Genomic DNA, 27,820 nt, shown 5'->3' with positions numbered 1-27,820 from the left:
AGCTGTAGATTACTTACAAAGTGAGCTTCTAATGGAAATGCTGACAATCCATTAACAGCAAGAGAGCTAATGGCTGCCACTATAAATATACTTAAAGATTATAGTAATAAAAATACTTATTTTCAAATGACTGCTAGAATTTCAAGGATTCTTTTAATGTCGCTATTAATAATAGGCCACCCTATCCTTTTGGCATTTGATTTTGTCTCATAAATGGGCTTCCTCTAAGGTAATGATGTTGTACTACTGCATTTTTTGTTTGATTTTGAGGGGGTTGGATGTCTTTTGGCAGAATTATCAATGCCTTTAATGGAAGGTGAATAATTGGTAGGTTCTTAGAATTGTGGAATTTTAAATCTGCAAAGGTTTTTAGTGATCAGCGAGTCATCTCTATTATGTTTGCTAGAGAAAACTTGAGATCCTAAAAAGTAATGGGCTAGAGCTTACTGTGGGGCAGGGAGTTGTTGAAGTGCCTGAAGCTCTACCATTCTCTCACCTGTGTCATGAAGGCAGGGCCCTGTGGCCTCACCTTCTTGCCTCAGTCACCTGTCTTCCTTATGGTGATAAAAGTAACATGTGTTCATTTCAGAGCTGTTAGAAAGTAAACAATGAGAAGAGACTAAAAATCACCTGCAGTCCAACTGCCCAGAGTAGTCACTGGGATATTGGGTCCATCTTTTCTCCATCTGCATGTATATGTTTCACAAAATGGGGTTATGCAGAACATACAGTTTTCCAAGTCATTTTTACCATGCAGTAGCTCACGAACATTCTCACATTATTAAATATTCTTTAAGTACTGGATTTTCATCAGCTGCCTAAAGTATCACCTCAGAGTTGTGCAAGATTTCTCTAACCTACCAAAGGGGTTTGCAGTTTTGTCTGCGATGACCCTGCAATGAAAATCTGTGTACCCAAAGAGTATTTATTTACATCTCAGATTATCTCCTCAGGAAAAAAGTTTTTACACCTACTGCCCAGTTACTCCTCAGAAAGGCACCATTATTTTACCCTGCCACCAGCAGTAACAGGAGTGGGGTCTTTTTCCTGAGCCCTTACCAGCACAGGCCATTACAAATTTTTAAAAAAATCTTGGGAGAATAAGCTTACCAAGATGATGACATAAGTCCTTCCTGACTTTGCTCCCCCTCACAAGAAGAACTAACAAGTATTCCTAGACAAGACTCCACTGAGAGAATCCTAGAATAGGGGACTGAGGCGGCTACATGCAGACCTTATTGCCTCTAACCCAGGCCAGCCCAACATTACACAGAGGTCTCTGTTGAGCCTTCAGTTTTTATAGTGGGAAGAGAGAGTCCAGGGTGGACATCTAGCTCCCCCAGCATTGTAGGTCACTTCTTGAGAGTTCCCCACTCTGATCTCATTCTACAGGAATTGCAAGGCAATCTGTGGGCATTGGCCACTGAGAATCTGAGGGGGAGAGGCTTCCAACAACCAATGCAGATATTGGCATACTGAGTTCCCACCTGCAGCACCCAAGCAGTAGTACCAGCTTGTGGTTGGGCTTATCTGCAGAGCCAAGACAGTGGCACAGTTGGACTGGGGAACTCAGCAGAGTACAAGTCTGCCTGATTCTGGTTCTCAAAGAGATTCTTCTGGCCCTGGGGTCTGGTCTGCCTCTAGGCAGGAAGGGGAGCCGAGTCATAGCCCTCTGTTCCCACTGCTGAGTGAACCTCCCAACCCTGCCCGATCAGAAAGGCTGGCAAGAACAACTGGGAAGCTGCATAGTTGAACCAAGAGTATGGCAGCAAGAGCTGATTGCCTGCAAAGCCAGTGCTAGGTGTTGAGGGTTCACAGACTCTATTCAGGCAGTGGAACTAATTTGTAGCCTACCTATTACAGAGTGCAGCTCCTGACCCCATACCCCACCCCCAGCTCCAACCAGAAGGCCTGATTTGGAGAAACTGGGAGCCTATTTGAAGCTGGCCCTACTGTCCTACCCAGGCAAGGGAGATGAGTCATAGCCCCATCCACTGCTGAGTAAAGCTCCCAGCACCACCCAAACAGAAAGCTTGGCTGTTAGACCTAGAAAGCTGCAAAGCCCAGAAATGTTTAAGCACAGAGTCCAACAGGCAGAGCTGATAGTCTGCTGAGCAAAGCCAGTGGCTCTGTTCAGGCAGGGAACTTGTGGCATAGGCTGGCTTGAGTCAAAACCACAAACCAAAAGCCTTTCTGGCCTTGAAGCTACTTCTCTTGCTGTGCCTGGATGCATAAGCTAATTCATAGCCCTGCCCACTGAATACAATTTTCAGCCTGCCTGACTAGGGAACCTAAGTAGAACACACAGAACACTATGTATCCCAACCAACAGGCCTACTTACAGTGGCACCTGAACAGAGATCATTGCCCGTGATGGTCTTCATCTGCAGAGCAAAATAGGTTGACCCATTCTAGCCAGGGAATTCAGTACATAACCTTGCCTAATTTAGGTCCTGGAACAATAAGCCATGTAGGCCCATTCTCCTGCCCCAAGAGGGCAGAGAAGCTAATTCATAGCTCCACCTGCTGCTTAGTATGGAGTCCTGCCAGCCTGACTGTAAGTCCTATAAGCCTGACTAGGGAACCAGCAATGGTAACAGTCACACTTGGGTAAGGAACCAAACTAACAGTCTTATCTAACCATCCTCAGCCAGTGGCCATAGCCCTGACCTCAGAGCTCAACCAGGGGCCTCACCCAGAAATTGACCCTGATAGCAAACTCCACCTGCCCGAGGACATTACTAGCTAACATATCCAGAAACCCACACTGAGGGCACTGGCAAAGAGTTATCTCTGCCAAACAAACTCATAATGTCTGGAAGAGGAGGCTGCTTATGCAAATGTACAGATACCAATGTAAAGAATCAAGGATCATGAAAAAATCTAGTAAACATGACACCAACAAAAGAAACTACTAAAGCAGGATCCCTGGGTGGCGCAGCGGTGTGGCGCCTGCCTTTGGCCCAGGGCGTGATCCTGGAGACCCAGGATCGAATCCCACGTCAGGCTCCTGGTGCATGGAGCCTTCTTCTCCCTCTGCCTGTGTCTCTGCCTCTCTCTCTCTCTCTCTGTGACTATCATAAATAATAAATAAAAATTAAAAAAAATTAAAAAAAACTACTAAAGCTCTAATAACTGGCATTAAAGAAATGGCTAAGGTCAGATTTCAGAATAATTCTCTTAAAGTTTAGTCAACTGCAATAACACATAGAAAACTAAAAAGTAGGGAAATGATGCAGAAACAAAATAAGAAGTTTAACAAAGAAATAGAAACCATCAAAAAAACTGTAGAGCTGAAAAAATAAAATGAACTAAAAAATTCAACAGAGAGCTTCAAAAGGAGACTCTGGGCTCCTGGTTGGGCTTGTCAGTAGAGGGTGCAACTCTTGATTTGGGGTTGTGAGTTCAACCCCCATGTGGGGTGTAGCAATTACTTAAAATATTAAAAGACTCAGCTATGCAGGAAAAAAACAGTGACTTAGAAGACAGGACATTTGAAATAACCCAGTTAGAGTAGCAAAAAGAAGAAAGAATGAAAAAAGAGTGGACAAAACATACAGGACGTAAAGACACAATCAAGATAAATAATATTTGTATTAAGGGAATTCCAGAAGGAAAAGAGAATGAGAAGGGAATAGGTACAGATAGTAAACTTAAAGCAGTAATGGCTTAAAACGTTCCCAAACCTGAGGAGAGAAATGGACATCCCAATCCATGAGATACAAAGGATCCCAAATAAGATAAACCCCAATAGGGCTACACTGATGCACATTGTAACTATCAAAAGTCAAAGAGAAAATTTAGAAAACAACGAGAGGAAAGGGGTAAATTACATACACGGAACCATCATGAGACTATCAGGGGACTTCTCAACACAATTGGTTCAGGCCAGGAAAGAATGGGATGATATGTCTAAAATATTGAAAGGAAAAAAAATGTCAACCAAGAATTCTATACATGGCAAAGCTGTCTTTCAGAAATGAAGAGATAAAGGCTTCCTCCCTAAAAACAAAGCTGAGCTCACCACCACCAGACCTGCCTTACATGAAATGCTAAAAGGAGTTCTTTGAGTAAAAGGACACTAATGAACATCATAAAACATAAGGTAGTGTAAAACTTACAGGTAATGGTAAATATATAGTCAAAATTAGAATCTGAAATGTGGTAATGATGGTGTGTAATTCACTTAAACTCTATTTAAAAGTTAGAAAACATTGTAAAAATAACCAGAACAACAATAATCTATTACTGGTTACATGATATAAAAAGTATGTTAACTGTAACATCAATAACCTAAAATGTGAGGAGGCGGGAGATGAAAGCATAAAGTTTAGAAATTCCATTAAGGTTAAGTTGTTATCAGTTTAAAATAAGGTGTTATAATTTTAAAATATTTTATGTAAGCCTTGTGGTAACCACAAGGGTAAAACCTGTAGTAATTACACAAAAGTACATGATAAAGAAGTCAAACCATACAGATAGCAGAAGACATTGAAATACAAAAAAAGAAAGCAGGATACAAAACAAGGAATCATGGTTCTACAAATCAGTCATAAAAACTATTAATAAAATGGCAAATTAAGTAGGTCCTTACCTATTAATGATAGCTTTAAGTTATATTTAATTGGATTAAATTCTCCAATCAAAACACATAGAATGGCTGAATGGATAAAATTTTAAAAACTTCTAATGATATGTGCCCATAAGAGACTCACTTTAGTCTTAAAGTCATACACAGAGAATGAAGGGATGGGAAAAAGATTTTGTAAGCAAATGGTATTAAAAAAACAAAACAAAAAAGTAGAGGTAGCTATATTTTATCATACTAAATAAACTTAAATCCAAAAATAGTACAAATGAGACAAAGAGGTCTTTTACAATTATTATTATACAGTGATAAAGAAGTCAGTCCATCAAGATATAACGGGGCACCTGGGTGGCTCAGTGGTTGAGTGTCTGCCTTTGGCTCAGGTTGTGGTCCTGGGATCAAGTCCCGGCATCAGGCTCCCTGCAAGGAGCCTGCTTCTCCCTGCCTATGTCTCTGTCTCTCATGAATAAATAAATAAATCTTAAAAAAAGAAGATATAGTAGTTGTAAATATTTGTGCACCCAAATATAAAAAGCGAAAACTAAGCTAGAAAAAGAAAACAGCAATACAATAAGAGTTGGGGACTTTAATACCCCATTCTCAACAATGGATAGATTATCCAGACAGATAATTTTTTTTATTTTTTTATTTATTTATGATAGTCACAGAGAGAGAGAGAGAGAGGCAGAGACACAGGCAGAGGGAGAAGCAGGCTCCATGCACTGGGAGCCTGATGTGGGATTCGATCCCGGGTCTCCAGGATCGCGCCCTGGGCCAAAGGCAGGCGCCAAACCGCTGCGCCACCCAGAGATCCCCTATCCAGACAGATAATAAGGGAACAGCAGATTTGAACAACACTATAGACGAAATGGACCTAATTGACATAGAGCATTCTATCCAACAGCAGAACTCACATTCTTCTCAAGCACATATGGAATATTTTTAAAAAAGATTTACTTAGAGAAAGCTTGAGTACAAGCAGGGGGAGGGGCAGGGGAGAGGGAGAGAGAATCTCAAGCAGACTCTCTGCTAAGTGGAGAGCCTGACACAGGGCTTGATCTCATGAACCTGAGACCATGACCTGAGCCAGGATCAAGACTGGGTTTAAAAAAAAAAGACTGGGTTCCTTAACCAACTGAGCCACCTACATGCCCCAGAACATTTTCTAAGATATACCATATGTTCAGCCACAGAATAAGTCTTAGCAAATTCAAGAAGACTGAAATCATACCAAGTACCTTTTCTGGCCTAGATGGTTTCAAAATAGAAGTAATTAACAGGAGGAAAACTGAAAAATTCATAAATACATGGAAATTAAACAATGGTCTGTGGAACAGCCAAGAGTCAGAGAAGAAATTAAAGGGAAAACATGGGCAGCCCGGGTGGCGCAGTGGTTTAGTGCCGCCTTCAGCCCAGGGCCTGATCCTGGAGACCCGGGATCGAGTCCCACATCAGGCTCCTTGCATGGAGCCTGCTTCTCCCTCTGCCTGGGTCTCTGCCTCTCTCTCTCTCTCTCTCTCTCTCTCTCTCTTTCTCTCGCTCTCTCTCTGTCTCTCATGAATAAATAAATAAATAAAATCTTTTTTTAAAAAGGGAAAACAAAAATGTATCTTGACACAAACAGAAATGGAAACACAATATACCAAACTTGTGCAGACAGAGCAGTTCTAAAAGGGAAGTTCAGCGGCACCTGGGTGGTTCAGTGGGTTAAGTGTCTGCCTTCAGGTCAGGTCATGATCTCAGGGTCCTGGGATCAAACCCTGCTCAGTGGGGAGCGTGCTTCTTTTTCTTTCTCTCCCTCTGCCCCTCCCCACTGCTTGTTTCATTCTCTCTCTCTCTCTCTCTCTCTCTCTCTCAAATTTTTTAAAATGGAAGTTCAGAACAATAAATGCCTACCTCAGGAAACCAGAAAGATCTCAAACAACCTAATGCTATGCCTTGGGAACTAAAAAAAATAGAGTGAACAGAAGTTCACTTTAGTTCACCAAAGTTATCAGAAGGAAGGAAATAATAGAAATTGGGTCAGAAACAAAGTAGCGACTAGGAACACAATAGAAAAGACCAACCAAACTAAGAGATGTTTTTTTGAAAAGATAAAATTGACCAATGTTTAGCTAGACAAACCAAGAAAAAAAGATAGGACCCAAATCAACAAAACTACAAATGAAAATGAAAAAGATATTAAAACTGATGCCACAAAGGATCTTAAGAGGCTACTGTTAACTATACACCAACAAACTGAAAATCCTAAAAGAAATGGAAAATTCTTCGGAACATACAACCTACCAAAAATGAATCAGAATGAAGAAGAAAATGTGACAGACCAATTACTAGTAAGGAGATTGAATTAGTGATCAAAAATCTCTCACAGGGATCCCTGGGTGGCGCAGCGGTTTGGTGCCTGCCTTTGGCCCAGGGCGCGATCCTGGAGACCCGGGATCGAATCCCATGTCGGGCTCCCGGTGCGTGGAGCCTGCTTCTCCCTCTGTCTGTCTGTCTCTCTCTCTCTCTCTCTCTCTCTCTCTCTCTCTCTGTGACTATCATAAGTAAATAAAAATTAAAAAAAAATCTTTAAAAAATCTCTCACAGAAGAAAGGCCCAGGAATTGATGGCTTCGCTGGTGAATTTTACTGAACATTTAAAGAAGAATTAATGTAAATCCTTCTCAGACTCCTCAATGGAAGGAGGGAATGCTCCCAAACTTATTTTATGAGGCCAGCATTACCAAAGCCAAAAAGAATACTAAAAACTACAGGCCACTCTCTCTAATGAATATAGAGGCAAAAATTCTCAATAAAATATTAGTAAACTGGGGGTACATGGGTGGCTTGGTTGACTGACTCTTGGTTTCAGCTGGGGTCAAGATCTTGGGATTGTGAGATCAAGCCCCTGTCCGACTCCACACTCAGAGCCTGCTTCCTCTCTCCCTCTGCCCCTCCCCCAAACAAATGGGCACTCATGTGTTTGCTCGCACTCTCTCTCTCTCTCTCTCTCTCTCTCCCTCCCTCTCTCTCTCTCTCTGGAATATTTAAAAAATATTAGTAAACAGAATTCACATTAAAAAGATATTTTACCATGATCAAGTGGTATTTATTTTGGGGATACAAGTGTGATTAAATCTATTACTATGGTACATCACATTGATAGAATGTAAGAAAAAAATCTTATGATCCTCTCAATGGACACCGAAAAATCATTGGGTAAAATTTAATAACCATTCATGATAAAACCTCTTAACAAATTAGGTACAAAACAAATATACCTCAACATAACAAAAGCTGTAGATAACAAACCCACAGCTAACATGGTACTTAATGACAAAAGGTTCAAAGCCTTTCCTCTAAAGTCAGAAACAAAACAAGGGTGCCCATTCTCACTCCTCCTATTCAAGATATTACTGAAATCCTAGCCAGAGGAATGAGGCAAGAAAATATAAAAGCCCATCAGAATTGGAAAGGAAGAAGGTTGTCTATTTGCAGATGACATGATTTTATATACAGAAAATCCAATAGACTCCAAAGAACTGTTATATCTAATCTACAAATTAAGTGAAGTTGCAGGATACAAAATTAACATACAAAATAAGTAGCATTTTTATATACTAACAATGAATTATCTGAAAAAGATAAATTGATCCCATTTATAATAGCAATGAAAACAATAAAATACTTTGGAATAAATTTAACCAAGGAGGTGAGAGATCTGTACACTGAAAACTGTAAAATAGTGCTAAAAAAATTAAAGACAGAAATAAATGGAAAGGTATCCCCTGTTCACAGATTAGAAGAATATTAATAATGTCCATACTATCCCAAAGCCATCTATAGATTAAATGCAATCCCTATCAAGGTTCCAATGGGATTTTTCACAGAAATAGAAAAAAAGCCTAAAATTTATGTGAAACCTCAAAAGACCCCAAATACCCGAAGCAATCCTGAGAAAGAACAAAGTGGGAGGCATCACACTTCTGATTTCAAGCTTTATTATACAGCTATAGTAATGAAATCAGTATAATTCTGGCATAAAAAAGGCACATAGACCAATGGAACAGAACTGAGAGCTCAGATATAAGACCAAACATGGGAGCCAAGCATACTCGGAGTAAAGATTGTCTCTTCAAGTAATGGTGCTAGGAAAATTGTATATTCATACATAAAAGAATAAAACCAGATCCCTATCTTACACCATTTGCCAAAGGTAACCTGAAGTGGGTTAAAGATGTCAATGTAAGGCCAGAAACCATAAAAATCCTTGAAGAAATCATAGGAGGAAAGCTCCTTTACGTGGGTCTTGGCAATGAGTTTTTGGATAGAACTCCTAAAGCATAAGTTGCAAAATCAAAAATAAGTGGAACTATATCAAACTAAAAAGCTTCTGCACAACAAAAGGAACCATCAACAAAATTAAAAGACAACCTACAGAATGGGAAATATATGTGCAAACCATGTATCTGATATGAGTGAATATCCAAAATATATAAAGAACTCACACAATTCAATAACAAACCCCAAAATAATCCAATTAAAGAACAGGTTAGGTACCTGAATAGACATTTTTCCAAAGAAGATATGCAAAGGACCAACAGGTACATGAGAAAATGCTCAGCATCACTAGTCAATAGGGAAATGCAAATCAAAACTACAATGACTTATTACCTCACACCATTAGATTGGCTGCCATCAAAAAGACTAGAAATAACAAATGCTAATGAGGACATGGATTAAAAGGAAACCTTGTGCATTGTTGGTAGGATTGTAAATTGGTGTGGCCATGGTGGAAAACAGTACGGAGGTTCCTCAAAAAATTGAAACTGAAACTACCATATATACAATCCAGCAATTGCACTTTGGGGAGGAAAGGAAACAAAACTCTGTCTTAGCACTATCTGCATCCCCACAATCATAGCAGCATTATTTAAAATGGTCAAGACATGGAAGCAACCTATCAATGGATGGAATGGATAAAGTACAGTATGTGTATACAATGGAAGGTCAGTCAACTCTTAAAAAGGAGGAAATCCTGCCATTTGTGATAACGTGGATGGATCTTGAGAGCATTATGCTAAATGAAGCAAGTCAGAGAAAAACAAATACATGATCTCCCAAGTGGAAAAAAAAAAACCCAAACCAACCCACAACTCATGGAAAAGGCATTCCGATTTGTGGTTACCAGGGGAGACATAGGAGTGAAAGAGGGAAAATCTGATTGAAAGTGATCAAAAAGTAAAATAAATAAGTAGTAGGGATGCAATGTATAGCACGAAGACTATAGTTAACATTGCTGTGTGATATATGTGAAAGTTAAGAGAGTAGACCCCAAGAGTTCTCATCACAAGGAAAAAGATCTATTTTTTGTATCTATAGGGCAGATGTTAACTCATTGTGGTAATAATGTCATCATACACGTAAGTAAAACCATTACTCTATACACCTTAAACTGTGCTGTGTGTCAATTACATTTCAATAAAACTAAATTTTTTTACATGCTGGGAAGATCAAAAAAATCTGTAACAATCTGATATATTAAAAGGTATCTCCCTTAATTATTTTGCATTTGTTTACTAGTGATGCTGAACATTTTGTATAGGTCGTTTGTAAGTCTCTTGTGCATTGCCCTACCAAGTCTTGTGCTCATTTTTCTATGAATGTTTTTACATTCTTCTTTTTAATTTGTAAGCTCTTTATGTAAGAAAATCCACTGTTTATAGTTAAATGTTGCAAGAATTTCCCCATTTTTCACTTGCCTTTTACCTTATTTCATGGTGGTTTGGGGGAGGGTGCAGTATGTAAGTTTTACACTTTTACGTAGCCGGACACCAATCTTTTCCCTTATGGTTTCTCTCTTTGCTTTTATGCTCCCACCCAAAGGTATTTCTCAGACACAAATTTGATCATACCCCTCCTTTAGTTAAAATCTTCCAGGGGCTCTTGGGAGGGAAAAAAATCCAGCTCCTCCTGGTGTTTAGGCCTGGCCTACAGTCAACCCCATAGGCACTCAGCTTATAGTCATGCCAAGAACTTTAGGTTGTACTCTCTCTCCTTAGCGCCCTCTTTTTGGAAAGTCACCCCTCCACCAGCTCCCCGGGCTCACTCCCCACCTCAGTCTCCTATTCTTGTACATCACCGAAGCCCCAGCTTGGATATGAGCATCTCCTATAGAGCACCTAGTCTTCCGGGGTGGGGGGGTGTCTGTAATGGTTTGTAAAGTAACTCAAATGACAAGAAAAGTCTAAAATGGCAAACAGGAGAAACAGCTCTGGGGGCTGGCTTAGGATCACAAGATTGTCCTGAGGTGCTGGGGACTGAAGTTCCGTGACAAGCGAGGGAGAGAAATGAGGGCACAGCACCCCCCACCCCCGCAGCACGGGCAGGGCGCTCAGAAGTGGGTGGAATGGAATATGCGTGCACGACATGGGGGGCCGAGCTGCAGGCAGAGAGCAGAAGGGCAGGTCAGCGGGCACCACTGCTAGGTCAGGACTGGAATCTCCAGAAAGCAGGCGAAGGGGACAGCGTCGGGGGAGGGCTCAGTTCTGAAAGCACCGGGCAGTAGTCACCAGAGGTCCCAATCTGCAAAGTCTGTCTTACCACCGAAACCTCCTTTACCCACCGAGTCCCCCACACCAGCAAAGGACACTGCTGGCTTTCTAGTTCCATGGGCCAGAAACTGGAGTCACTCCCCTCCCTCCCACGCCTCACATCCCATCTGTCAGCAATTCCTGTGGGCTCTACCTTCAAAATGTAGCCAGACTGCGATACTGCATGATTCCGTTTAGAGGACATTCTGGAAAAGACAAAACTGGAGGGACAGAAGAAGGATCTGTTGCCAGAGGCGGGGGGAGGGGGTGGCCGATGGAACTCCCCTAGTACCCTGACGGTGGTGGCAGTCACACAACTGCGGGCATTTATCAAAACTCATACCACTGAAGACTAAAAAGGCTGAGTTCTACCTTAAGTCCGCTGTCCCTTGATGAAACCAAGGGGTGGGGGGACATCTACCCGGCCTCCGACCATTTTCTCACCTGGTCTCCTCCCGGCCGTGGGCGCTTCAGCATCCTCCGCACTCCTGCGCCCCCCACTGCAGCCAGGGGCAGGGGTCCTTAGTCCGGACTCGAACTCCAGAGGCACAGGAGCTCTCCCGACATTTCTCTTCTCACAGTAAAGGCCGAAGTTCTCACATGGCCACAAGAGCCCAGGTGACACAGTGTTCTGTCCCTCCTCTGGTGACTTCCTCTTAGCCTCCTCCCCCACACGCCTCCCCTCCCCTCCCCTCCCAGTGACTCCACTCCAGCCACTCCAACCACCACTGCCTCCTTACTGCTCCCTGGACGTGCACTGCGTGCTCCCTCGTCAGGGTGCTCTGTCCGGAGTGTGTTTGCCGATTTCCATTCACACGGCTCCTCCCTCATCTCTTCCAGGGCTTGGCTCCAATAGTGTCTCCTCCTTGCGGTCTTCCCTGAGCCTCCTCATTACCATTGCTGTTCAGCTGCCCCCCCCCACCAACCCCTGTTTGCTGTCGCCTCCTGTTTTGTTTTTTCTCACAACCGGTATTTCCACCTGACATCCACGTATTTGGTTCATTCTGGTTACTGTGTGATTCCCCGTCATGTGGAGGAGGACAGGGATTTCGGTTTTACCCCTCACTGCCCTCCTGTACCTAGGACATTACTATTCGCCTGGCAGATGATAGGTGCTCAGTGAAATTCCATAGCTGGAGTAAACAGCCCCAAGAACCAGCAGAGATGGTCGTCTCTGTGTCCGCGGCTCACTGGCCTGGAATTTCACTCGGCTGCTCCCACAGGATGGCTCCCTGGATGCCATCAACTGTAGGCCACGTCTGTGGGGTGGCGGTGTTGTGGGGTGGCGGCTCTCCCTCCTGCCTTTCCCTTTCGTTTCCCTGCCACCCCAGATGGCTGACTTAACAGATTGCCTTTTCTCCCATTTCTCTCTAGAAGCAGATGTTCCAGGAGAGGAGTAGCCGGATGCTGCAGGCCTTGTCCCCGAAGCAGAGCCCTGTGAGCAGCCCCACAAGGAGCCGGTCCCCCTCCCGCTCCCCGTCACCCACCTTCTCGTGGCTCCCGAACAAGGCCTCACCCCCCTCCTCGCCCAAAGCAGCCTCAGCCTCCATCAGCAGCATGAGTGAGGGGGATGAGGATGAGAAATAAAGGCTGCTGGCAGACAGCAAGGGCCACACCACACAGGCTGGGGCGAGGGTGGGGTCACCGGGAGCGCCTGGGTGGGGTTAGAAGGGTAATGGTTGCAGGAGCTGCAGCTCAGCTAAGGGAAGGCCTGGAGACCAGCTCTCCCTCAGCCTCCACTCAGCCTAAGACTTGGGCTCTGCATGGAGGTTTCCAGCCGGACAACCTTGACAAACCTTCTTAGCAGCATCTAGAACCACTCCACTTTAACCTCGCTAAGAAAAGGTGCAGAGCACCCCCAGGAGACTTGCACTGAGTGGGGTGTCTTCTGCTTTGGTCCTTACACCCACCCCTATCAAGTACACCACCCATGGAAGCGGCTGTTCCCTCAATCTGCTACTTCCAGCTCATAAGGGCCCTGCACGTTGCCTCCTACCACCCAAGCTCTGCCAGAATAAAGCTGTTTCCGATAGAGGTGGCAAAGTGCTTCTGAAGTAGTCCAGTTCAAGAGAAACTCCAGTCTTCTCAGCGTAGCCCCGAGACCTGATGTTGCAACACATCGATTCTTTCCAGTTCTAGGAATGTGGTGCATAGACGAAGACATGCTTTAGGCCACATATATAAAAGGTCATCTAGCATGAACTGTCACTTCCTATTCAGAGGACACTTGTGTCAAGGAGAATGCCATGTAAGGCCTAATATGTCCTGCCTAATATGTCCTGGCTGTCCTTTTCACATCATTGGTTTGACTTCATGGTTTCCAGAAATTACCTTAATCTGTGGGAAATGCAACAAAGAAAAAAAAAAAAATATATATATATATATATATATATATATATATATATATATATATATATATATGGAGCTGCTTTGCTTTGGCTCCAAGTTTAGCAGATGGTAGATGTCTCCTTAAAGGATGCTAACTACCGAATGGCTTTTCCCATTTCTGACCAGTTAACGATTTCATAGGCCTCAAGTGAACAGTTTGATGTACCAAACCACATAGTATACCCGTAGGGGTGCTACTGCACGTGTCTGTTCTATGTATGCTCCCAATATGCTATCCAGGGTGTGTATCATATGCAATATGAATATATGGTGGTAGCCTTTTACGATATACGCTCCTGTGCTCCCCTAACACCCCGCTGCAATCCTGGGTCTCAAGGACTGCCCGGTTCCCTTGTGACGTGGGCACTTTGTCAAAAACGCATCCTGGATCCCCGTACGAATGTCTTGTCCCGACCAGGAAACAAGTATGTTGTTCTCATGGCCTCCCATAATGTTTTGAGGTGGAGGGAGGCCCCGGAGGGTTCCCCAGAGCACCGTGGGAACCTCAGTTTGACCTCCGCATTGAAATGGCCTAGGTGGTTATGTAGTTACCCCCGGCCCTAGGTTTTGCCAGGTGGGATGAAGAGCCTAAGCACTCCTGCTGAGTTGTTTGAAGTTACTCTCCACTAACAGGTAGGAAAGGAGCAGGTATAGTCAGGGCATAGAACCACGCTCTCAGGTAGACGAGGCCCTGCCCGTCTGTGCCAGAGAAGCCAGAGGCCCGAAGCAGCCGCTGTGGGCAGAGCTCAGCATGTCTCGTGGCACAAACACCGCCTTTCAGAAGCCGTGGGAGCTAGCCTTGTGGTGACAAGTGGGGCAACCAAGGAAGGAAGGTGGCATGTCTTTCCCCCTCGTGTCGGGGTCGAACTACCTCCCTGCGCACCTGGAGCTAGAAGTGGTGTTGACGGGGAAGCAAAAGCACGCGGCCAAGCTGGCGGGAGCCCCGTTCCCTGCCGGCTCTCCAGAGTTCCGCTGGGCACCCGCGTGGGGACAAGAGCGCTGGCCGGAGGGCGGCCCGCGAGGACGCATCGGTCAGTGGCCCAGGCCGAGAGCGCTGCTCAGCGCAGGGAGCCAGGCCTCGGGTTTCCGTCTGGCCCTTTGGCCGTTGCGCCGGGGCGGAGGCCTGGCTCCACATGACCGGCCCGCGGGCAGTGCGAGGAGGAGCACAGCCAGGCAGGGCGACGTGGGGAGAACGAGGGACGAAGAAAGGAGCCAAGGCGGCCTGGAGAGAGCGACGGACGTTACTGAAAGTCTGTGCCCCCAGACCATGCTTGGGCCTCGCTCTCAGGGCAGCCGGATGGGAGGGCCTCCTGGTGCTTATTCCACGGCCCAGGGCGGACAGACCCACTCTCACCTGGCTGTGCCCTGCGGCGGGTCGTGTGGGCTCCACCGGCCGATTCCGTGGTGGCAGGCCTTACACGCCCACGTACCACAGGCGCCACTTACGTGACTCGACTCGGTGCCATCCGAGCTGCCCGTGATGGGCGATGAGCGACACCTGGTGTATCCCGGGGACGCGCCGAAGCCCGCCGCAAGCCACCCTAACTCTCCCCCTGCGTGTCCCTGCTGTCTGCGCCGATACCTCCCTGCTGTCCTGAGGCCCCCAAGGAGACCACGGACAGGAATGGGGGCGGGGATTCTGCAGCCCAGCCTGTGCCGCTTCGGGCCATCAGGGTCCCCCCCACACGCTTCCTAGGAGAAGGCGGGGGTGCCCTTCGTTTGGGTCAACCAGCCAACAGGGCCACGAGAGAGTCAGGGCTCGGGTGTGAGATGTACAAATGATGCGCAGGCCCGGAGAGGCGAGCGGAAATGCCGGGAGGCAAGGAGGTGTCCCTCGTGCCCTGGAAAGGGAGGGAGGCTTCCGCCGAGGACTGCAGAGCAGCGCTGAGGATGATGGCAGAGGGGGCAGGTGACGAGGCCCGGTGTGAACAGAGGGGGGGAGCAGTGACTTTCTGCTCCCTTTCACAGCGTTGCTCACCCCCCCACAGGTGAAGAAGAAAGGCTTCCTTTCACAGCCACCCAAGGGCAGTGTGGGTGGTGGGGTGTGGGTGTCCGCCCCGGAGCCCCCTGCCCCACCACTGCATTGGCTGCCACATCCTCGTCCCAGGGCCCTGAAGTCAAACGTTCGCTCTTCTACCAGCTAAAGACCCAGGGGAGCTCTAACCTCCTGGTCCCACTGAGCGGCCTGTTGCCGGGAAGCCGCTCCCGTGTGCCAGGACCTTAGAGAAGTGAAGGAAACCCGCTTCTAGAGGGGAGCCCCTGAGACCCGAGGCTGCCTTCCGACCTGCTCTGTGGGCTTGCAGTCCTGCTCCGGGCCTCAGGCTGTAGTCACTGTGAGTCCATCCCTTGAGGGAGGGACGGGAAGAGTGTGCGTTTGTTTTCTCTTCATCTTCAGGACTGATATAGCGCCAGGCACACCCCAGAGAGACGCGCAATGGGGTCACAGACTCCGCTGAATCAGATGAGCCCCTTTGGAGCAGAGATGTTCCTGTTCCTCGGGCATCCATTCAGCACTAGTCTTGGCCATCAGACTTAAAAAAAAAAAAAAGAAAAAAAAGAAAGAAAAGAAAAAAGAATAAGCTCATGAGGCATTTGCAACTTCTACTTCTCTCTAGACTTGAGTTTTTTGTTGTGTCACTGCGACGTGTCCTGGGACAAAGCCATAAGAAGAGCATACGTACTTAGGACTGCTGTACATACAAGAAGACCAACACTCGTCTGGGTTGAAGTAAGAGCTTATGCCCAAGCAGTTGCTCTGGTGCTGAATTATGCCAACCACTGGAATCAGCCCTCCAGCCCCCGCCCTCATCCCTCCCCAACCCCCCCGGCTCCCAAACACCACAGCATTCCCAACTTGTTTATAAATAAAAGGATGCCTAATGCACTCGGGCCTGTCGTGTTCCTTAGGGGTGCCACTGCGTTGGGAACAGAGGTCCCCACCCGGCGTCGGGTTCCACTGCTAACTGGCTCTGAGCCCCCCCCCCCAAACCACTTCACTTCTGTGGCCTCGGGGTCTGCCTTTGTCCAATGGGGGAGGGGGCTGGCAAGGGCCTCTGAACTTACGCTGCGACCCCGGGTTCCCTACCTTCTCCAGCCGGGATGCGGTCATGAGGCCACATGAGGCCACGGAGATGGGGCTTCCGCTCAGTGACCAGAGAAGTGCCCCCACACCCCCACCACCCCCACCCCCACCTCGGCGGGCCCTCGGGCTCCACCCACCGCTTCGTGTGGCCACCTGGTGGCTGCTTCACACCTGTACCTAAGGGGAGGGGCGGGGCCAGCGCCTCCAGGGGCACGTCTGGGGGATGGGGCGCCTCTGATAGGAGGGGAGCCGGGGGCTGGGGGTGGAGGCGCCCTTCTGGATCCCAGATGGCCTGCCGGGAGGGGAGCGGGTGCTGGCCCTCCTTGAGCCCCACTGGGAAGTTCTTATGAACCCAATCCGGTGAGGTTTCAAGGTGAAATGCCAACAGTCCTAACGTTAGCCTGGACTCTAGAAGGCGCGGCCAGGCCTGTACCCGGCAAGGGAATCTGTTTAAAAACAGAATAGCTTTTTATTCACAGACCGTAGTACTTGGCTTGGGCACCCAGATCAAACACATCCTCGACAGGTCGTAATTACAGTAACAGCCACAGGTTTCTTCTTGACTTCGTGATGCCTCAGAAATGTTCTCAATGGAAAAATCCATCCTCAAGCATAATACAATTCACATTGAAGAACCCTAATATTTGCCCCGAAGAGAATTAGCTTTTGTTAATAAACAGAACCCCTGGAATAAAAATGTACGCTATCAAAAATGTTTACACACAAACACCACACACACACACACACACACACACACACTCCCCTAGTACTGGAGTCCTCGTTGATCACTGGAGTCGAATGTTTAACTTCCCCAGGTATTCAGCAGGAGGGGCCAGACAAATACTCCCACCGAGATGTCATTTGGATAAAGCATGACAAGTCATCAGCCCCAAAATACATAGCCAGTGCTCAAATCCTTTAAGAAATCATCAGGTAAAAAAAACAGTAAAACCTGAAAATATCATTAAAAGCATAAATACCTGTGGGTGCTAATTGATCTTTGTCAGGCCCAGCTGTACTGCCCTAACTTATATTCTAGGAAGAAAAAAAAAAAACCAAATTAGCTGAATCTCAACCGCTGCTGACCGGATGTGGAAAACTTGAGATATGTGCAGTGCAGGCCTGGCGTGTCTCCAAGCAATTTTTTTTGCTCTCCTTACCTTCATTCTCTTTCTTGGGGGGCAGGGAAAGGAACTGATGTGCCAGGTTACTGTACTGTCTTCATAAAAGCAGAGTTCTGACGGAGAGATTAGACATAACTAAAATATTTGATATGTAACCTTCCATTTTCAAAGAATTAATGAATCTATACCTGAAAGAGTTGGGATACTTTATCCTTTCCACAGGGACCTTTTCAGCTAATTATACTTGCAAATGAACTTGTCACTCGAAAACCTCCCAAGTTCAAAGAAAACCTGTCATCGTCAGCCATGCACGTGGCAGGACACGACTGCTTGCACGGCTGGCTCGTGTTTCCTGCCTGGTAGACATGCTCCGCCCAGCGGGTGTTGACAAGATGCCACTCGCTGGTCCGACCACAAGCCAACACGAACACAACAGGGTCAGGGATTCTTTTTTTCCATATCCAGCACCCAAGAATGAACGATCATTGAAAGAAGTTGAAGAGGTGCATATTAGTTTCCCACTTCTGTGACAAACTCAGTGGCTTAAAACAACACAGGTTTATTATTTTGCAGCTCTGGAGGTCGGAAGTCCAAAATGGGTCCTACTGGGCTAAAATTAAGGTGTTGGCGGGGCTGGATGCTCTAGGGGAGAATGTTTTCTTGCATTTTCCAGCTTCTAGAAGCTGCCTGCATTCCTCGGCTCGTGGGCCCCTTCCATCTTCAAAGCCAGCAATGGACAGCGTGGCCTTTCTCACATCCCACTACTCGAACATGCCTCCTGCCTTTCTCTTCTACTCGTAAGGGCTCTTGTGTTTGCATTTGCTCCCCCTGGATAATGCAAGAAAACCTCTCAGCCCTAAGTTCATCCACGACTTTAATTCCTTCTTGGCGTGTGATATACCATGTTCCCAAATTCTGAGGATTACGACGTGGACAGCTTTGGGCAGCCGTTGTGCTACCACCAGGTGATTGAAGATGACCGTCGCAAGCCCTTGAACCTTTTTCCAGCTCCTGAGGTGAGAAACTCTCATGCAGATAGACTCATGGTCCTCTTTTTAACATTCTTGTATCTGCTCATGATGAACCTGCTTAAAATGTTTCTCCCGACTCTTGTCCACAAGAGAAGCGCGGAATAGGTATAATGGAAGAGGTCTGGCCCAAATGAGCATATGCTAGTTGGTCCGTGAGGAGAGACGCGTTGGGTCCTCAACTCACGAACACGGAGCCATGGCTGGTAGCGAAGGGAGGGTAAGAGCCCCTGCCCTGATCTCTACCCTCCCACTCATACTTGGCTATCTCAAGAAGGCAAAGCTTTGGTCGTCGGATATGTTCCTGCTGAAACAAGCCCAGGAACACAGTTTCTAACAGGCAGGATCGCTGCCTACTTTCCGCCTGGATTTTGACTTTTGGTTTTCCTGGTCCTTGGGTGATGACCACAGCCACTTGAAGCTAGAACTCACTTCCAGTCATCCGGTGTCAAAACACTCCACGCTCCTTTCTGGAGTAACTCATGTTCTCGTTGTGGCCTTTATTAGCGTTTTAACTTAAGGCCTACCGCACATTCCTGTCCGGAGCATTCAAGAAACATTTGAGGGGATCCCTGGGGGGCTCAGTGGTTTAGCGCCTGCCTTCGGCTCAGGGTGTGACCCCAGAGTCCCAGGATCAAGTCCCACGTCAGGCTCCCTGCGTGGAGCCTGCTTCTCCCTCTGCCTGTGTCTCTGCCCCTCTCTCTGTGTGTCTCATGAACAAATAAAATATTAAAAAAAAAAAGAAAAAAGAAACATTTGAGTGAGCTGCTAGGTCCTAGGGATGCAAAAGTTAAGGAGGACACGATCCTGTCCCTCACCCCAATTTCAGCTCAGTAGCTTGACTCTCAACTCTGGCCTCTTCTGACTGGCCCTACCTTTGAACTTTCCCAAACTCTTGATGAACAGTCCAAGTTTCTGATTGTGCCAAAAAGAATTTTACAATGATCTAACTTCATATTCTTTTACTAATCTCTTTGGGTATAAGGTGCTCCTTCTCCTAGTGCAAGGACTGCCAACTCAGAGTGGGGGCGGGGAATAAGTAAATTTTAAGTAGATTTTATTAGAGACCACTCTTTGAGGATGCTGAAAGGAGGAGGCTGATGAGGTTTATTTACCCCTTAGCTAGATGCATGAATAAGGCTCTAGGCGAGCTACCGAAGTCCTAAGGCATCAGCACACACTTGCCTGCAAGGCCTTAACAACAGGTGCGGAGCCTGGGCCAGAGCTCTCTGGATGGAGCTGTTGGATGAATGACGTGGCCTTCCGAGGTCTCACTCTAAACTCCTTGATTGCAGTGTGATCGACGGGCGTCTCTCACCTGGATAATGGGGTGGAATTTGCCCTCATAAACTTGCTATTTTGTTACCAGGTGAAGCCCTAGGAAAAGAGTTTTCATATAGGTGGCTCTGTTCCAATTACCATGCAAGGTGACAACAATCATCCCTAACTTTAGAAATAATTACACTATTATATAAAATTGTTAGTACAGAGTTGTGGAAGCTTCTGCATCCATCACTGTTATTAAAATCATTACCATGTTTATTTTGTTTGAGGACTAGCAAATTCTGTTTGGACAAGAATGCCAGAGGACAGTAAGAATACCATTGGCTAAACTTAGGAGTTCCTTGTACAGTAAGAAACAGCTAGTCTGCTCAGTTGCCCCAAATTCAAATCAACAAGGCCTTTTATCTCTTCCAGGTATTTTCCAATTACCTGTTAAAGAGAACATTGATACAGTTGCAAGGACCCTGGTATCCACTCTGTGTGAATGGAGACAGGATTTGCTGTTGCCAGCCTCCTACCGGCCTCAAAGACGGGTTTGTCGTTTGGACTTTATCAGTGGTTTTCAACCCAGTCACGTTAGAATCACCTAGGGAACTCGTAAAAAACGTATTTCCCAGAGACCATCTGATGAAATGGATCCAAAGTGGGGTCCAGGACTCAGAGGCTCCAATTAAGACCAAGTTGAGACCCCCTGGACTATACTTAGTACTTCAACTCAGGGAACAAAGTGAGCCTTAGACAGTAACTGGATTCGGAGGCTGGTGATCAACAGCTTATATGACAAAGACAAGAAGTGATCTGCGATAGAGCTATGACAGGTAAAGGTCTACGTATCATTTGCTTATCCAAAGACATTGTTACAGTGATAAAAGTGTCATCAATGGGCAGTGGGCAGAGGATTCATTTTAAGACCAACATTTAGAAATGCCAAAGGTACCGTTAAGTACCCAGCCCGATGACTGGTGAAGATGGGTGCCTGACGTTAACAGGAAGAATTCAATAGCGTGTAATGGCTATTTAGAGCTGCACCATCCAACACAGTGGCCACTAGCCCCATGTGGCTTTTAAAATTTAGATTAATACAGGGCACCTGGGTGGCTCTGTCAGTTAAGCATCTGACTCTTGATTTCAGCTCAGGTCATGATCTCAGGGTCCTGGGATCAAGCCCCACATTGGGCTCCTTGCTCAGCACAGAGTCTGCTGGAGATTCTTTCTCTCCCTCTCCCTTTGCCCTTCCCCCTGCTTGTGCATGCTCTGAATAAAAATCTTTTTGAAAATAAATTTAGATGACTACAATTTATTTTTTTATTTTTTTTAAGATTTTATTTATTCATGAGAGACAGAGACACAGGCAGAGGGAGAAGCAGGCTCCATGCAGGGAGCCCGATGTGGGACTCAATCCCAGGTCTCCAGGATCACGCCCTGGGCTGGAGGCAGCACCAAACCACTGAGCCACCCAGGCTGCCCCAGATGACTACAATTTAAATGGAAAATTCAGTCCCTTGGTTGAACTAAGCATATTTTAAGTGTTCAGGTGGCTAGTGGTGACCATATTGGACAGCACAGATAAAGAACATCCCCATCACCGCAGAGTTCCTGTGGTGGCTAGTGGTCTACAGGAAGCCTTCCCCGAGGCAAGCCCTCCTACATGACGTCTTACAGTTTATTCATGTTACCAAAGAGTACGTTCATGTGTTACTACGGAGTGAACACCTGCAAATATCAGCAGATAATCACTTGCAAACATGCATTAAGTCATGGGAAAACCTTACAATGACTGGGGAGGAAGTTGCAAAGTACACTGAAGTTCAGTGCACTGCAGTGGCTCCCCAGAACCGCAGACCGCTGAATTGGAGGGTCTCTTTGTGAGCCTAAACCATACTTACCGTATGATTTCAGAATGGGGCAGGAGTGGCTGCGGCAAGAACCCTATTCCCTAGTCATGAAGGATATGTTAGCACAGTGGCTGACTTTTGGTAAAATTTAAACAGGTACTTGAAAAATACGAACTAAAGCCACAGTCATTTTCAAGAGCCACTGCTGTTGTATGCTTTGGGCAAAATATATCACAACATGAAAGCCGTTGATTGGTACCTGCTTCCTATTTTAGGTTTTAAGGAGTGCCATAAAACAGCAGACCTGGAAAGAACTTTGGAACCATATAGTCCAACTCTAATTTTATAGACAAGGAAACCAAGGCAGAGTTAGCAGCTACCTGGTAGCAGAATCAAGGCACATGTGCTGATTTCTTGGTATCAGCATGCCCCAGGAAGCATTCAAACCCAAGTTTCTTGCATCAAATTGTCTAGGCCTGTTTTTTAGTGATGAACATACAACACAGCAGGTATGTGGCTCTCAATTTTAAAAAGACACCCATTCACCATTGAATGTTTAGTAAAAGAATGACACACTGGTAAATAACATGAAGACCACACCTCTTGGCTATTCAGCAAGGCCACAATTGCAGCCACAGGCCTTCGGAGGCACTGGGTTCTGCTGTCAGTGCCGCACCAGTTCCACCAAAGACACCATGGAACCAACAGGCCTTTAATTGCAAATTTCAAGTTATCTTCTGCATATACCATATGGCAATAGTTCTCAACTTACATTTTTTAAAAAGATTTTATTTATTTATTCATGAGAGACACCCAGAGAGAGAGAGAGAGAGTCAGAGACACACAGGCAGAGGGAGAAGCAGGCTCCATGCAGGGAACCGGACGCGGGACTCGATCCCGGGTCTCCAGGATTATGCCCTGGGTTGAAGGCTGCCCCTCAACTTGCATTTTTAAAGAATCCCCCACCCCTCCGCCGTGGCATTTGTTAAAATATGGACTCCAGAGCATCTGAATGAATAGAGCTGAGGGAGAGCCCAGGAATCTGCATTTAACCAGCGCTTCAGGACGTTCTGGTGCCGGCAGTCCATGGCCAGGGAGGCCCAATTTGCCCAGCACAGTCCTGGTTTACATCTGTTTACAGGCTCAGCAGTATAATTATTAACAGTGCTCTTTTCACTGTCAAAGTGTCCTGGTGTAGACAATATATGGTCCCCTTTTTCTGATCCACGGATCACTATTTTGAAAAATATCATTAAAACTATTTATGGTTAAGCAGCCTCTTTATTTTGCAAACAGGGTGTTCCCCGCTACCAAGAATCCAAATTACCTATTCCTCCAATGGCTCATGAGATTTTAAGCAAGCATCCTTACCCCTTCCCAGCAACTTACAAAGGTGCTTAGTGCTGCTCATTTATTAAATTTCAGGAAGTGAGACGACGAGGCTCACAGGTGGCAGGGAAGAGACAGGCCAGAGCTCAGGAAAAGACCACACTGACGCACAGTGAATCACAACTACTGTTTTATTGTTCGATGACATTGGTACAGAATTGTCCAGGTGCTCCAGGACTAGTTTGGCTATGACACACACCACAGATGGCTCTGCAACTCATGGGGAACATGATCTGAGCCACACACTTCTCTGGTTGTTTTCCCAACCATCACAACAGAACACTTCTCTTCACAGAACGTGAAGCTTCGAATGACCTCAAACCAAAGTCATCCTTCACTCATGGCAGTGTGTACAGCCAGGCCACGGAACAGCACAGAACACAAGGGGGCTGGACTTCACTCTATGAATCACAAGGCAGCTCGTGAACACTGGATACACGCGTGCATTTATCACTGTAACTAAGGTGACAGATGCGCAAAGTGAACCAGGTCAGATCTGGACTTATAGGTACAAAAATCGTAATGAACTTTTATTTCATATAAGTTAATATTCCTCTCTTGTCAAATCAGCTATGGTTCCCAGTGCAGACACTGCTTTTGTGCGTTAGAAGAGTTACGATTAAAAAAAAAAAAAAGGCCAAGCCAGTAATTTTACATTTCAATGCAGCATCAGCTATGTTCACCATGGTATATTTGATACTGAAAGGACTTCTCTCATTTGGTTTGAGCATTTTTAAAGTATTCACAACTTGGGTTCTAAATCTAGAAAATATTTAAGTTGCAAGCACTTGTGTACTTTTGTGAGGCTGTGAACTTATGGCAACAGATGGTGTGGTGTGTGTGTGTATATACCTGAAGCAGCCATTACAACCTCAAATGACTTTAACACTAAGGAACTCAGCAGAGATTGGGGTTAGCCAGAAGGCTCCAAGGCGGTATGCTCCATTCTGCGAAAACGTGCATCAAGTTGTCCAGGATGGGCTCAAGTGCAAGCCCCGGTTTGGGTCAGAGGGTAGCGTTCGGTTCTAGCACAGTGCAGCGTAAGGGAGCGATCGCTGTAACAATGAGCATGATGGAAGTGGAGGGCCACCAGGACTCGACTCCTCCAACCCTGAAGCCAACTTACATTTTTTAAATAGTACTTTATATTTTCTAGGTCAAGCTTGCCTTGGCTGTCTACCCAGAGTCAAGATACATTTAGGTTGGTCTAGTCTGAGGAATAATTTTATGCAATGCTCTCCCCGGGAAGAGTTATAAAGGTGGCGAGGTAAGAGGGAGCAGATGCATGATCTTGGCAAGGCCCCTCGTGTTTTCCGTTTCACCCGGTGACGCCAGCCACCCAGGCAAACTGCTTCCGGATGGCACTGGGTGGTGAGGCCCCCGATTCGGCCCTGATCCCTCTTCAGTGGCAGGCAGTCTCCAGTGCCCTCAGATCCCCACGGTTACAGGCTTTGGCTGTAATTATTCTAAAGCATTTGTTCTAATTAAACACATCGGAGAGTAACCTCAGCAGTTCTGGAGGTAAAGGCATACGCCAGTTCTTAATATAGTGCCTTTTAAAGTACTGATTGAGGTTTCCCATGGTTGTAACAGTTCAAAGGACAAAAATAAAATGGAATTTAGAAGAAAGGGGTACCATGATGTATTGCAAACGACAATATGAAATCTTACACTCATCCTACCTGTTTTCACAAACTCTTCCAGCTACGCTACGTTTGGCAGGGCTAAATGGTAGAGGCCTTTGACTTCTGATCAGATTGAACTTTTGTCTTCTTAATGTCTGGCATACACAAAGAGCCAAAATGGAGTTAGAACTGAATGTTAGGATTCTTTTTCTTTTCTCTCAAAAAGAATCTCAAGGTAAGAATAGCTTAAAACATTAAGTAGTTCTGTCAGTAATATGCATTCCATTTTGACCAGTTTGGAAGGCAAAGAGGAACCAAAGAGCTGGGAAACAAGCCCTAAGTGCTGGAGCTGGATGTTTCTTTACTTTGCTAACACACTGCTTATGGTGTATATGCTCTTTGACATTTGTGCTATTCTGGCCCATTCGGAAAAGCCATGCACAGAATTCCAATTAGCAGGCCACTTTTAGGTGGGCAAAAGTCAAAAGTATTTAATGGAATGTTCTTTTAAATCAAATTTTATTATCCCCCAAAGGATTCAATTCCAATAGAAAACAGAATCTAGTAGAAAACTGGAAAGCCAAGAAGCAAACTTAGCTAACAAAATCAGATTGTAGGTTTTTTTCCTATGGACATCTCAGATTAAGTATGATAGAGACCTTTGTATACCTGCTAAACTAAGGACATTTAGGTGTCACTTACTATGAAAAGGCCTAACGGACATAGAATCTGAGTAGTATTAAGGGTAAGCTTCAAGTTTCCTAGGTAATCTTGTGTTCCTGAGATGACAATACTTTTGAAAATCTAGTTCTAGAAATTCAGACAAGAACTATCAAGTCAGAATACACTGTGATACAGTTTTGGGGATTTGTGTGGGGATTCTTATCAAAAGGTTATTCCCTGAGATGTGCAAGGGTGGTGAAAATGTAGTTCTCAGAGTACAAAGAAAATATATAACATATAAAATCATTTTGGTCTCTCTACTTCTCCCTTTAAAGAAATTATTAAAATAAAAAGATTTATCTTAATAGTCTAAGCACTTTATGTTTTATCTTTTCTAAAAAATTTCTTTCAATAAGTATTGAAAGGCCAGGCATGGCAGGATGCTTTCACAACCATTTTCTCTCCTCAGACTTCTCTTCAAAAGATCATTTCTTGAAAGGTACAGAAATAAAAAATATAGTCCTTACGGCTGAAACAAACAGTGGAAGACTGAAATAATTACCTGCATTTTAAAGAATGTGGTCCTAATTCTTCTCTTTTGGAAACCGTAACGCGAAAAAGTGAAGCAAACTTAATGGAAACCTAAAGTGATTAGAACTTTTAAAGAATGCAATTGCAATTCCGTACTTTTGGAAAATATGAAAAGCAAATCCAAAATACCTCTCTATGTAAATTAAAGCTCAAGCCATGATATTCGAAATTAAAATGATTTACATAATCTACTATACTATTTTTTTTAGTAATTAACCTTCCTGAGACTGATTTTGTTCTCCTTACTGTTTGCTTAACTAAAGTGCTTAATAAAATTTCTACAGAATATATTACCCTCTCCATTGATGAATATTATTTTGAACTACAATCTGACAAAAATCTAACTACATTTAATTATGCTTGATTAATCCAAATGTCACTGAGAGATTTATAGAACAGAGAAATATTTTGCAGGTTAGGTTCATACTCTTTTCACTGTGAGCTTCCTGGACCCAGTATTACCACCCATCTACTCAGTTCTCCAACATTTCCAAAAACCCACAAAAAATATGCCCAACAGTCTACACTGGACCACGGGATTCTAGGCATCAAGCTCTTGCTCTCCAGAGCTATGCAGCCTCAATCAAAGGCTGAAAGGCTGAAGTGGCTTCCTGCCAGGAGGCAGGAGACGTACTGCCCCTGGAGAGTCTACAGCACTGGAGGGAACAGGGTGCAGAGCCAGAGAGCCCGCATCACGGGCTTAGGGCTTACAACGCGCTGTGAGGACACCCGCGCTGCAAGGACACCCGTGTGCGCTAAGGGGGGGCTCTCCCTTCCTGCAGGCCTCTAACTGTATCAGACATTTGTTTGGATGCTTTCAGGAGTGAGGCCCCAAGGTGCTATTATTTATATGCAAATAAGACCATTTAAAGGGTGACAAATTGGCCCTACCTCTGGGAAGAATTAAATGCATCCCTCGTCCTCTGGTCCCCAGGCCCTACCCTCCACCACAGGGCCAGCAGACACAGTAGGCCTCAACAATTGAAAGTGTCCACCGCAGTTCTGCGGTTCCCACAGAAAGTGTGGAGAGCTACCTGTGTCACAACACAAAGAGCAGCCCTTGTCACAGCCACACGGACCCCAGTGTTGGGATCAAGGGCAATTTGTGTCCCTGCTTTAGAGACTGACAAAAAGGCAGAATGATGGGTTTCTGGAGGCTTCTGTGACTGCTGTCATTTGATTTTCTTCAGTTCTAGGGGTGAACACGGTTAATGCCAACCTGAGGGCATGAGAGGGAAGCCTTCTCGGGCAATCCCTTCCTCTTCCTCTAAAACCAGTGTGGAAGTGGTAACGGGGGTCTCTCCTCTTGACAAGCTATTAAACTCCAGCAGCGTGATGCCCCCCCCCCTTCTAAGTGCATTTACATAATGATTTCTCAAGTCCTAAAACGACCCCCGGAACCTGTTGTCATTGCATTTTGGTTATGAGCAAAGAGCAGCACACACCATTCAGTGAGGGTGCAGAGTAAAGGCTGGCTCCTCTCACCGGACCGCGGTGCCCCCCACCCCGCCCGGGTATCCGCCTGCCTAGAGGCGCCCTCGGCCCTGGGCAGGGCCCCCCGCAGAGCTGCACCCGCAACCAGGCACCGCAGCCGGGCTCTCCCAACGCACAGCAACAGATCGAAAAGTGAAAAGAACTCCAGGATCGCT

General features: G+C 45.7%; 1 protein-coding gene across 3 annotated transcripts in view; it reads left to right on the top strand.

Annotated features, from left to right (window-relative positions):
* The window catches only part of PCYT1B (phosphate cytidylyltransferase 1B, choline), a 131,078-nt gene extending 114,658 nt beyond the window's left edge, over window positions 1-16,420 (top strand). For 2 of the 3 annotated variants that reach the window (XM_055337369.1, XM_055337368.1), the window contains exon 8: window positions 12,537-13,513. In XM_055337369.1, the coding sequence (XP_055193344.1) occupies window positions 12,537-12,749 (213 nt within the window). In that variant the 3' untranslated portion in view covers window positions 12,750-13,513. Of the gene's footprint in view, window positions 1-12,536; window positions 13,514-16,165 lie in introns of those variants that run through there. The other variant, XM_055337370.1, reaches the window with a different exon arrangement.
* The last annotated feature ends 11,400 nt before the right edge of the window (window positions 16,421-27,820 follow it).

The sequence above is a fragment of the Nyctereutes procyonoides genome, unplaced genomic scaffold, assembly GCF_905146905.1.
Source record: "Nyctereutes procyonoides isolate TBG_1078 unplaced genomic scaffold, NYPRO_anot_genome, whole genome shotgun sequence".
Lineage (NCBI taxonomy): Eukaryota > Metazoa > Chordata > Mammalia > Carnivora > Canidae > Nyctereutes > Nyctereutes procyonoides.
Note: the sequence above shows the minus strand (reverse complement) of the source record. Positions and strands in the feature narration are given on the sequence as shown.